We start from the raw sequence: 13,601 nt of genomic DNA on the forward strand, positions 1-13,601 counted from the left end.
AAAGAACACTGTCCGCTAAGTGAAAGTGGTAGCTTTAGCCGAATGCTCCCCATTGTGCCTAGCATACCCCTGTATACTAAAGCCTGGGGATGGGCCTCCTTCCTCTGAAGGACTCTGCTGTGCTCCATGTAACTTCAGGAGCCATTTCTACAAGGCTTTTCCTCTGTGCCTTCACCCAATGCCAGAGTATTTCCAAATTCTCACTCTTCATGCGTGAAAAGAGAGGTTTGGGCTACCTCTTAATATTAAATATAGCCTGGTGCAGGGTAATTTCTTTAATTGGAATATGAGGTTATGGGTTTTTTTTTTTGTTTTTGTTTTTAGCTCACAACAGTCTATTCACCAGGCCCGCACACAGGCAGCCTCACACAGAAACACCTGCGAAATTCAGAATTTGGTTTAGAAGTGTCAACTTCGCTTTGCCCAGGAGTATTAATATATTAACCCAATTCTAATATATCAGGGAACTCAATCTGTGCTCTCTTATCCTCAAACATTACATGTTGACGGGGTCTTAATCACAGGTGGGGTTATACAACCACGCTACATGAACCTACTGTGCCAACACTTTTTTTTTTTTTTGGTTCTTTTTTTCGGAGCTGGGGACCGAACCCAGGGCCTTGTGCTTCCTAGGCAAGCGCTCTACCACTGAGCTAAATCCCCAACCCTCTGTGCCAGCTCTTTAAACCATGGGTTTTCAGATTATAGCTTATCTGGGTTCACTTTACAGAATAAACCGTTTCCATGTTGCACACAGTATGACTACATACTGGTATTTGGCAAATACAATTAACTCGAAAGTCACATGAGTTACTAAGCAGGGGCATGAGGTAGTGATCCTGGGTGTTATAAATGACAGGGCAGAGGACAGGGATGAACTGGCTGCTGGCTGCACTCGAGGCACTGTGCTGGATGTCCTATCTAGCAATTAGCGCGTCACCGCTGCAACGGGCTACATCACGGAGGACTTCTCTCTTACCTGAGTTCACAGTCCGTATTGCACCTTTCAGTCACAAACAGTGGCAGCGGTAAGTGGCTACAACTTTGGTCAGATACGACCGCACGGTCACTCTTACGAATGCAGGCAATTTTTCTTCTATGAAGACCTTGGCCGGAGTGGAACGGAAATTAAAAATTAAAGAGAAATTTATGTAAGTAGATGTTCCGTAATAACAAAAACCAGCACAAATGACTCAGCCAGGAAAGCGGAACTTTTCGAGATTATTTGCAGGTTAATAGCACATTAATTAGTCTTGTCAGGAGTAACTTTCCATAACCTGAATCCTCAATGACCAGGCAGTGGGGTTGGGGGTAGGCGCTTGCTTAGAGAGGACCCCAAAAGGAAAATGGGTGGCTGTGGAGTTAAATCCTTCCTTTCCACAACAGCAGGGCAAGCATGGAAGTCACGCTACTACTAGATTGTTGTCCCCACGGATTACTTTCTGTGCTGTTACAGTGTTATGACAACTTCCATGTCAGGGGGAATGACACTTATGTGACACTTATTATGACACTGACGGGCAGGCATACAGCCTTAGGACAACAACCCCTTGTCCTTTCCCTCAGACCAGCACTGTCCGTATAGGGTTGACCTTTCAGACAGGAACCATGAATGGCAAAGGAAATGCCGAGATTAGCAGTTCCACAGGTTGCAGGGGACAGAATGGGAGGGTGACGCATGGGCTTTGTAGGGGCTGTGAAAGTCCTCAGTGTGACACTGGAAGGTGGAAACACATTGCCATTCACTTGTCAAAACCCGCAGAAATCACACCATGGCGATGAAGGACTCTAATGTAAAGGACAGGTCCCTTCAAGAGTCAGAACTAATCTGTAGGTTACACACACACACACACACACACACACACACACGCGCGCGCACGCACACACACGCGCCACACATACACATACACACACATACACACACATACACACACATACACACACATACACACACATACACACGTGACACACACATACACACACGTGACACACACACATACACACACGTGACACACACATGCACACACACATGCACACACACGCGCACACACACGCACACACACGTGACACACACACATGCACACACACATATACACACACGTGCACACACAGGTGACACACATACGTGACACACACACGTGACACACACACATGCACACACACGCGCACACACGTGACACACACATGCACACACACGCACACACACGTGACACATACACATGCACACACACATACACACACATGCACACACACGTGACACACACATGCACACACACATATACACACACGCACACACACGTGACACACACATGCACACACACATGCACACACACGCACACACACGTGACACACACATGCACACACATACACACACACGCACACACACGTGACACACACATGCACACACACATACACACATGCACACACACACGCATGCACACACACGTGACACACACACATGCACACACACATACACACATACACACACACACACACACACACACACACACACACGTCAATGAATGCAAGCGCCCTTGGTGGAACAGCAGGGAGGAAGAGGGGTGGGACAGATGGGGGAAGTTGGGACTATTCGGCTCTTCTGTACTTCCACTGTTTGCTAGGACAACAGCAGCTCTGAAAGTAATGTCTGGCTTTGTTTCCAGGGCGGAGAAAGACACAGCAATGAACCCCAAAACGTAGTCTGATCAGCGAAGGCCTCGGCTCACCCCACGGCTCCCCCCACAGCTCACCCCACAGAGACTGGGCAGCTGTCTCTCTTCAGGCCAGTCAGGGCCAGAGCACCCTGAATCTGCATCCTCTTCAGGAGTCAAAGCACTCAGTGACAGGATCAAGTTTCTGTTTGGTGAAGGTCCGGCTTTGTACTGGCACTTGACTAAACAGGAACACGTGTTTACCTCAGATCTACTCTAAGCCCTCTTTAAAATAAATGTAAATGGCTTTGAAAAGGCACATGCGTAAATGAGCAAAAGAAAACAAAGAAAGGAAATGAAGCCGAAGAGAAGAGGGAGCTGTGAAGATGAAAAGGAATGGTAAATGCCACAGGAGGAAGAAGCCCAACCTTGTGAAGGCAGGAGGGATAGGTACCAAAAATCAAAGAACGGCTTAAAACTCAGACTTCGAGGACAGCTAAACTACAACTACTCCGGCCACCAAGAGCAGACTGTGAGCCACTGCAAATGCCATTTTGCACTTTCTGTAATTGAAGTAAGACATAAAATGATACTAGCAAAATTAACTTCATTGGCTCTTACATTTAACCCCAGGTGCATTACATTTGATTATTTCAAAATATTGATAAAAAACTATTAAAAATATTTAGCTTTCTTTTCATTTTAATCTTCCAAGTCTAGTGGGTGGCTCACACATGAAAACAGACTGGTCAGGGATGGCCGGAGGCTGACGTACTAGACAGAACAGCGATAGAAAAGGAAACACATAGCATGGGAAGGAAGGGTCACATGGGACAGAACACATTGACTAAGGAAGACGCTGCTGTCACACAGAGGTGACATCCCAGCTCCCTGCCCTCTCTATGCCCACTGCATCCAGAACAGTTCCACTTTCCCCACCATGACCAATGGACAACAGGAGATTTTCTTCTCTCAGGGCACTTTTCCCAAAAGCAAATGATCACCTGACTTTAGGGTCTTCTCCTAGTCGCTCACATGATTCCAAAAGCAGTTTTGTTTCTTACATATTAAAAAGCATTAACAGGGACGTCAGGGAGCCTCTGACACAAGAGATAAGAAGAACCAAACGAGCAGGAAACAGGCTACAGCTACTAACCGAGGAGCTCAGAGATGGGAGATTGTTAAAAAGCTTCAATTTAAGACAAATGCTAGGAAGGCAAAAGACTAGTGTGAGAAAATCATCATCATCATCAAAAAAAAAAAAAAAAGATCCAAGAAGAATCTGTTTCTAAAAGAACTGTTCGTAAAAATTCACAGGAAAAAAAGGTGAGAAAGAACAGAACATTAAGGGAGCCGTGTAGGCAGCTGAGGAAACACCAAGGAGATGTGTGCTATTGTCAAGGACCAATGACCGAGAGTCCTGGAAATTGGCAAAGACTTCCTATGGTTCACGGCAGACGCTGACAGAGTGGACAGGTAACGTGGATGGCAGCTTCCTTTCACCCAAACTTTTACATCCTGAGATGGCTTCACCACAGAGACATCCCCCAGAGACTAAGGACCCCTCACAGTAAACATGTTGAGGTGCCCGGGTTGATGAACAGGAGGCATAGCTCTGTCGGGCTGGCATGGTTCTATCCAATCCCGGTCTTTCTGTGCATATGCCTCTGTCCATTCTTTCCTCACTTCCCTGTTTTCCCCCAGGCCCCAAGCCATGCAGGACAGAGCAGAGCATCCATTCTCTGACACCATCGGAACACAGGAGAGGATCCAGAAAGCTTTAAGGGTGGAGAATGCCCCGTACAAGGCCAGGGAAGTAGAGAGTGAGCAGAAGATGAAGCTAAAGGGCAAGACCTCCATGTGTCTGAAGACAAGTTGTCTGTCTAGAATTCACACCATTAAGTTAAAGAATCCGCCAAGCATTTCAGAAACGGTCAGACCCACCCCCAATTCCCTTTCCTTCTCCAAAACATACTGTGGTCTGTGTCCCCTAACAAGGGAGGTATTATAAAAGAGGTTTTGCGAGATTAAAGAAATACTGAAGAGAATCCCCAGGTTAATATTGAAGGAAGGGTGTCTAAAGGAAATAATTACATAGGTAGACTAAATATGACATTCAGGAGCAGGCGAGCAAAGAGGGAGATTGCAAAGAGAGAGAGGAAAAAAATACCTAAAAATAATGTAAGAAAATTCTAAGACAAAAACATGTACAGATGTTCCAGAGTCTTGACTATGAGTTACTTTCAGATCCCAGAAAACTACGTAACAAGCCACAGAGCTGCGCAGAGCAGAGAATCCGACCACAGTATTCGGTGGCCTAGGAATTAGTACTTCGTTTTCCTGCTCATCACCTCTCAGAAGCGATGCGTGAGGCATCCACTGTATACAAGAGTCTTCCTTCGCCTGTTGCTTGATATGTCCCACGTCCACAACAACACACCTTACGTCTGCTTACACATGCAGCGCAGGATGGCTGCTCCCACCTCTCTGAACTCCACTTGTCTTCTGCAAAGTTCACCCGAGGCCTCTTGGTCAGAATGAGCACCTGAACTTCCCCAGTGCACCGACTAGACTTCCTGTCAACTTGGCACAAGCTAGAGTCGTTGAGAGAGGGAAACTCAACTGAGAAAGCGCTTCATGAGACTGGCCGGTAGGCAAGCCTGCGGGACACATTCCTGATTAATGACTGAATTTGGAAGCCGCAGCCCATTGTGGGTGGTGCCCCCCCCCAAGTAGCTTTGGGCCATGATGTTTGATCACAGAATAGAAACCCTAAGCCACCCAGCACTGGCAGTGCCCTGATTCGACTCTAGCAATGATGTTGGTCAATCTTGTGTCACCTACTGTGTCCGTTTTGAGAGCCTACCCCACACGATGACAGAATAACATTTCCTGTGACCATCATGAACAGCTCTGCCCCCAATGGCAAAGGACAGCGGCAGTGTCTTTCCCTGGAGAACGCCACTGCTCCTGTGGCACCTGGCAGGTGCGAGGCTTAGATAATCCTCATCACCCAGGGCCACCCACCGCCTCTGGCCACACCTACCCTTCCTCATCTGCACACTGTTCTGAGCGTCCTTCTCTCTAAAACACTGCTCCCTCCACCCCATGCTCTATTCTACACAAGATGTTTACCTCAGCTTCTATACTCCACAACTTCCTCTACCTTTTCTGGGGAATCTCCACGAATAACCATGGCACTGCGTGTGCACGATGATATCTATTTATGTGCAGGCTATATTGAATATAAAATTTGGCTCTTCACAATAACCTGAATCAAAAATGGCCCCTCGATAAACATTGTGGTTACGGAAACACAGCATTATATCATAAACACCCATGATTACAGACCACACCGTGGCTCCACTCTTCCCGTTTTCCCATCTGCTGTCCACCTTCCTGCTTTGCCCCTTTCCTCTCTGATCCTTCCAGTCTTTCACATCACAATACAGATGTGATTTTTGTCACCGTCCAAGGAAGAGAAATAAAGCTAATGCTTGACATTGCAACAGTAAAGATGAATGGGGTCCTAAGAAAAAGTGTGTGGTGGGGAATGACTTGGGGGTGGTGGTGGTACTAACCTGAAAACCTAGAGGAAAAGGAGAGACAGAGAGAGAGAGAGAGAGAGAGAGAGAGAGAGAGAGAGAGAGAGAGAGAGAGAGATTGATTGAAGGGTGCTGAGAACAGTAGGGTTGATGGGATAGCTAGCCACAAGAAAGAGAAAGACCGAGAAGAGGGGGTGCAGACAGGGCACTTTGCGTGCCCGTGTGCTCCATGTGTCTCATTAGCCAGCCAGACTTAAGAGAAATCCAAATAATACCAGCATGCATCAACTTAGGGCTCTTATATAAGGCCAGGGTACCTTGGCACATTTTGGTACAGTCTTGCCACGGCCCATACGGATCCCAGGAGAACAGATTACTCCTCTCCTCAATGGGGATGTTGAAGATATAGTGCACGTCAGGGTTGTATAAATTACCCACACACAACACCTCAATAAAATACAGAGGAACACACAATTAATTTACAAAAGATACACTCGTAAGACATTGCTTTTATAACTCATGATTTAACGCTAGTCTACTGGTGAGACTGCAGCTGTGTCTCGCCGCTGCCTACGTTACCTGCAGAACAAGCTCCGCTTCCAGCCGGTCCGTGCTATTGATCCTTTCAATGGAGTTGTTGGACCCACTGTACTCGAAAACAGCGCCCTGGATGTTGATCTCTTTCTTTGCCATACTTACAACAAAGTTTCCATTCAGAAGGAAGTTCCCTTGAGTGTCAGACAGTGCTGTAAAGCAAGAGAGGGCAGCTCGTGAGTCAGGGAACAGACAGGATGGGAGTAACTGTCTTCCCTTTCAAATTCAAACTCTCTTCTGAATCTAAAGAAAGCTGATACAAAATGGATGCTGAGGAAACAAACTGCACTCCCTAATCTGCAAGTTAGAAGACGTGCACACAGCAGCCATGTATATTAAGACAGGGTCACCCTACCCTGCTGTATCCCAGATCCTCCTCAGAGCCAGGAAACAGGAAGGACACACAGGAAGGGGAGAAACTGGACGAACCAGAGCGCCCCCATACAGGGCACCCAACGAATCCCTCACCAATGCGGAAAGCAAGACCAGTCCATCTGCATCCCGTTTATGCTTAATTCGGAACAAATGTGCAAAGCCTTAACGTTTTAAAGTCAAATTTTAAAATTAGGTTAGCCCTTGACAATGTCATACATGGGTGCAATGCATTCTGGTTACTCTTCTCACCCCTCTCCCACTGCTCTCTACTAATCCTGTCTCCTGCCTGACTCAGGACTCTTGGTTTGGTTTTGTGGCCCATTTAGTTTAACCAGGGCCATCTGTGTGACCACTGGATCGGGATCAGAACAACATAAAACGCTAGCGGTGTGCCTGATCCCCACAGAAATGTCCATGGTTGTTCCCAAGAAGTTGTTGATCACCAGTGATACGTGTGATTACTTCCAAAATAATATCTTCCTTTCATAGACCCTTCTTATCCTCAGAAGGAATCAATACAAACCCCGGTGATCAGTATCATCGACTTGACCGTATCTAGAATCGCCTCGAAGGCAGGCTTCCTGAGAGGGACCATCTGAATTAGGTGAGTGACTAGCTATGCCAGTGAAGGGTCATCTTGATTAGGCTTACTGAGGTTAGAATTCCCTCACATTAAGTAGCACCGTTCCAGGCTCGGGCCCAGTCTGTATAGAAGAGAATGCTAGGTGACCACAGGCAGCCACCATTCTCTGCCTTCTGACTGTGGCGGGCCACCAGCTGCCTTTCACTGCTGTTACCCTAATCTCTCTGTGTTGGATACACTGGTATACAATGACAAAGCATGCCCTTTTACCTTAAATTTCTTTTGTCAGGGTATTTCAGCACAGCAACAGGAAAAGTGGCCTGAACTCTTGTCGTACAGGCACGTGTGTGTGTGTGTGTGTGTGTGTGTGTGTGTGTGTGTGTGTGTGTATGTGTGTGTGTTTATGTATGTATGTATGTATATAATTTGCTATATTTAAATACAGAGTTGCATGGAGTCCACAGCCGTGTGGTAGTGAGGGGACCGTTCAAGGCACTGGCATTCACTGCTGGTTGTTCTCACACGAGCCTCTGCGTCAGTCCCTACCAACGCATGGGAGCTGAGAAGTCTCTAACAGGCAATTATCCACAATAAAATCCAGAAAGTCTCTGTGGAAGTATATGAATCATTGACTATCATAGCCTACTGACTTTTACTTCTCAACGTTCTGGAGCATTCTGTATTTTATAGTGATAAAACCTTATATTAACCAAGTGCTTCTCTCCTGATTTTTACTTGTGTCAATTCAGCAGGACCTGGAAAATATGTAGTTGCCATCCTGGGAACTTTACCCGCAGGACACAAGCTACTGATACTGACAGTTGAAACAACTTTACAGATGACACTAAAGAACAAAGAAACTCCTCTGCCTGAGGAGGAGAACTTTACCTAACATCCACAGGCCTACTGAAGGGACTTTGGGTGACATAAAATTCTCAAACAATAAACTCTTTAAAAACACTTCCAGTGAGCTGTGAGCTTATTTTTGTGAATAAGTTAGACTGAAGTTTTCATGATACTCTGTGAGCTCACTTATATGGTAGATACCTTGCTAGAAAATGTCTAATTTTTAAACTTGGGAAGAACCCACAGACTATTCCCAGGAAAATGTGGCCAGGTTAATTGTTTACCTACATTTTGGTAGCACACATCTCTGGCTGCATACCAAGGCGATATATTTAAATAAGAGAAATTAACGTCAACCAGATATGCTAGGACAAAAAGCAGGACATTTGCGTGCATCCAGTTCTCTGGGACATGTCTTGTATTCATTGCGATAGAAGTGACACAGCATGTCGTTGCCCAGTGAGTAGCTCAGCTGGGAATGTGAGTCACACATACCCAACTCTTCTGCAGAGAGGGCCAGCTGATTCATTACCGCAAGAGTCTAAACTTTCACGCCAAAGAAATCCTGCACCTGCTGAAGGGCTAGCCCTGAGCACTTGACTCTGTAAGGCTACCTACGCTCTCTGAAATAAGCTGTTCACAAGAAAGTCACATTGCTGGTGGTAAGTATGAGTTACGTGGGCTGATATTTCAAACTTACTAACTGGAGGCAGACAAGGTGCCTTATCAGCTGTACATCACCCCCTTCTCAGGGGCGAGGAGCTAGATAATTCAGGAATTGACTCATTCTGAGAAGAAAACCCCTATAAACACCCTCTCATATTTCTAGTTAAGCAAAATTCTCCAAATCTGAAAGATGTTCTTTAAAAAAAAACAAAACAGGAAACAAAACTGTGTTTACACAGTAGAAATACACAATGACCATATTCAGTATATCTCAAAATATAAACTTAGTTTCTTATAGAGGAAATGCAAGTAAAACTGTATTTAAGTACTTTTGCTACATGGTAAAAACACGTTTCAGGATAGCCAAAGGGTGAGCATTAGAGAGAAGAGAAATTTATTCCAAATATACTTGCAACTTTACTGATTAAAAGATACAACAATGAAAAAACTAAATTTTTTCTGATACTTCTGTTTTCTTCCTGAAAGGACACATTGTGTGGAGCTTAAATATATTTTGTGTAGACAGAGCTTCCTCAGTCACAGACGTCCAAGAAATTGCACACAAGCCACACGTACAACTCCGTTGCTTACGACGTATGCTCACCGAGATAGTTGTCATCTTCTGGTCTTCCAGAATAGCTGTGCTGGAGAATTTCAATGTTTGTAGCCCCTGCAGGGATCTTTACAACGACATTGTAACCTGCAAAATAGTTTTGCAAGCATAAAATTTCACAAAACTACAAAGGTATTTCTTTGCCCCTCTTAACACCAGTCTGCAGGGTGAACCCCCCCCCAAAAGTATTACTATTACACAAAACTCAGATTTCAATCAAGTATCACCACCCAGTAGCTCCAGGATGGCATGGCACAGTCACACATAGCATTTCCTTCTTGCCTTTTACACGAGGTTAAGTGGGTTTTCCCATCTGAAACTCACCCTAACACACCATGCAAGGCTGTGATGGGGGTAACTGCCCCAAATACACAGACTTGAAGATTAGGTTGCTTCTTACGGTTTTGTTTTTATGTGTGTGTGTGTGTGTGTGTGTGTGTGTGTGTGTGTGTGTGTGTGTGTGTGTGTCAGGGGGGGTTGAGGGGAGATCCCTGCAATGACCAGAAGAGGATCGCCGATATCTGGAGCTGGAGTCAAGGACTTGTGAACCACGTGATGTGGGCGCTGGGAATTGAACCAGGTCCTCTGCAAAAGCAGCAAATGCTGCTTCCGTGCTGTCTTTCCAGCTCCAAACTTGAGATTCTTAAAGCTCAACATTTCCATTTTGTTTGTTTGTTTGTTTGTTTTTCTACTTCTGTAATTCTGTGTGTGTAACAGAATGTTTACCTCAGGCCAACGCGCTCACAATCGAGATTTCAAATGCACTCACAAAAACCTAGGGCTGTCAGGGCCACTGACGTGGTTGGTGTGTTGGTGGAGACCAAATAGCCACACATTTTACTATCGAGGAAATAATAAAATTAAAGTTTTTTTTCTTAAGATTTGAGTTTGTACCTCAAACAAGAATCCTCACATTTACAGCCAAGTTTTACATTACTTGTAAAAGTCTACCAACATCTGTTACTAGAAAAGTAACGAAAGGTTATTGGAGTGGAATGAAAACAGCATCTCTAGTTCACTGGACAAAATTCTGTAATATCATCACTGCCTGAAGAGGAAACGCCATGGAAAACACACGGTAAACAAGAGAACAGGAACCTTTCCTGGCACTGAAATACTCACATAGCCGGCTGAACCCCCCAGGGGAAGCACGGAACGCCACGTGCTCCAGAGATAACACTGCGGCCTACTCCTTGTCATTTAAAAACTGATTCCCTCAATTTAGTATTCGAATAGGAGCTGTAGTTTTTCTTATGCCTTAAATTGGAAAATACTGTGCCTTGGTTACAGTCATTTAAAGATGACACTGCCAGGGGACCTGTAGGCCTTCACAGCCAGTTGACTTACCTCTTAAAGGTGTCACAACTTAGGCATAAAGATAAGCCCTTGACTGCTCTGTGTGTCCCGTGAGTTATAACCTCCAAGGTTAACTTCAACCCAGGCAACTCTCTGTAAGGACTTCTTCCACTCCTCAGTGCACTAGGAAAGTGCCAGGATGACGGCAGCCACCAGGGGGCAGATGTGCTAAATGTTATCCCCACCCTGCAATTGATTTGCAGCTGGCTTCCCGTTTGTGTGGGACCTATTAATCAACGCATAATTTACAAAAGGTTAAGCACTCAGCTCTAATCTAATGTGAGTGGTTTGTAACGGGAAACGTGTGTTTTAGTAACTGAAGTCTACGACAAGTGTGTCCGAGGTTATGAAAGGGGATCATGTATGTGCCTCACGTGAAATAATCAGCAAGCAAGAGAAAAGGGGGGAGGGGTGCTGCTAACGTCCATGACCGTTTCCAGCACATTAAAATACGACTTGCTCCATGCCTCTCACATAGATTAAAAACCTTAAAAATCGAGTCTTGTGTTACAGCCTTTAACCATACAGTTACTGTTAGCATCCTGAGCTCAATCATAGGAACATAATTTAATGTTGAAAATAACTCTGTAAGAAATAAGTGTTTAACGTATAAGGGAAGTCTTAAGGATCTGCTTGTATCACTAAAAGGAAGAATGTTTTCCCGGAAATTTTAAGAACAGAAAAATGTCTGAGGCAGTCTTAAAACAACTTAAAATTAAATTGAAATCATGGCCAAGTATCCATTGGATCTGCAGTGCACGAATGGCTACTTGGGAAATCAAGGGGTAGCGATTATGAGCCAATAATAAAATTAACAGTTTAACCCCACCTTCAATCAACATTTTCAATAGAGCATTAAAAGCAAATACAACACATAGACCAGGTGTCTTCTCACAAAAATAAATAGACAGATGATAGGCAGGCAGACAGTCAGATAGACAGATTCAAATGTTAAAATGATTAAAAGCAGGTTTCCCAAGAAAAGCCATAAACACATACATTCTAACTTGAGGGAACACCGTTAATAGGTCTCCAAATTTATTCACACACCATGGTCAAATACCACTGAATTTACTATTTGATTTTCATAAATGCATCTGATTGTTGCTGTTGTTAAAATTTAGACCTAGGATTTGGGGTGGTCTCTTAATACAGGGCTTGCTGTACATGCTAGAAGCCCCGAGCTTGGCCCCAGCGCAGCATGAGGTGATCATGGTACCATGAGCTTATAGTCCCAGCACTTGAGAATTAAGTCAAGGTTGGATGATCGTAAGTGCCAGGCCAATCTCAGACACCTGGACTCTTTCCAGAACAATGACAAAAAACCGCACAGAATCAGGTTTTTCTTAGGCAATCGAATTCATAAATTCATATAACATTCCAGGATCAAGGCTTAGTTTCTTTACCTTTGGAGACTTTTCATAGACAAACACTGTGTTCCGGGGACCCAGAGTACACAGGCTATAATGAGCCATTATAGCTGTCCCTCCATTACACAGTAGCGCACCCTCTCCAGTGAAAGGGAAAACAGAAGGCAAATGCACTCAGCTTACCATAATGTGCACTGTTGAAGACACCCGCCAGGGTCTGGCACGAAGAGTTATCACCACCACACACTCCACATTTGTCTCTCTTGGCCTTGGAGTTTAACACATGATCACAGCCGGCTTGCTTCAAAACACAATTGTCACGATTCACGTGATCAAGGTGACTAATTATGTGCACAGTGCTTTAAAGACACAGAGTTCTCTCCAAAGGACTATTTCAACTAGCAGGACTCTGGCACAACAGGGGCCTCTGAGTGTCTGGTAAGCCAGGTAGGCAGCAACACGGGAGCAACTGTGTTTGCAGGGTCTAAAAATCAGTGTGCATTGAAGGGTTTACAGAATTTTCTAAATCAATATCCCCAGGTAATAACTTGAGTTCTGCATTGGGACAGACAACGATTCCTGTATTCCATAATCATTTGAGAACAATAATTCAGGGCTGGATAGATGGCTCAGCAGGTAAGAGTGCTGGATGCTCTCCCAGAGAACCTAGGTTCTATTCCCAGCACCCACATAATAAATAGCTCCCTTCGGAACTCCGGTTCAAGGGGATCTGCTGCCCTCTTCTGGCTTCTGCAGGCACTGCATGTGTGTAGTGCACACACATACAAGCTGCTATGTGTGTGCGCCGACGCACATGAAATAACATTTTTAAGAAGAAAAGCATTCTTTAAAGAAAGATAACCCAAGCAGACACATTAACAACACACTAGAATACTCGAAAAATATGTTTAAAAAATAAATTATGGCCTTAAGAACTCTTAGAAAAGGAAAGCCCACTTCAAATTAACAGTTGAACAAATTTCCTCCAGATGAGCCTTCAGC

At 44.8% G+C, this 13,601-nt stretch overlaps 1 protein-coding gene across 6 annotated transcripts in view; it reads right to left on the reverse strand.

Moving 5' to 3' along the window:
• Positions 1 to 13,601, reverse strand: part of Adamts20 (ADAM metallopeptidase with thrombospondin type 1 motif, 20) — a 132,134-nt gene that overhangs the window by 58,430 nt on the left and 60,103 nt on the right. For all 6 annotated transcript variants that reach the window (XR_015624131.1, XR_015624130.1, XR_015624128.1 and 3 more), the window contains 5 exon segments: positions 12,783 to 12,900; positions 9,865 to 9,960; positions 6,776 to 6,942; positions 6,514 to 6,643; positions 980 to 1,106 (listed from right to left, as the gene is read on the reverse strand). Coding sequence is in view for 2 of the 6 variants with exons in the window: in NM_001421315.1 (NP_001408244.1) it covers positions 980 to 1,106; positions 6,514 to 6,643; positions 6,776 to 6,942; positions 9,865 to 9,960; positions 12,783 to 12,900 (638 nt within the window). In the remaining 4 variants the exon portion in view is untranslated.

The sequence above is a fragment of the Rattus norvegicus genome, chromosome 7, assembly GCF_021556685.1.
Source record: "Rattus norvegicus strain SHRSP/BbbUtx chromosome 7, alternate assembly SHRSP_T2T, whole genome shotgun sequence".
NCBI lineage: Eukaryota > Metazoa > Chordata > Mammalia > Rodentia > Muridae > Rattus > Rattus norvegicus.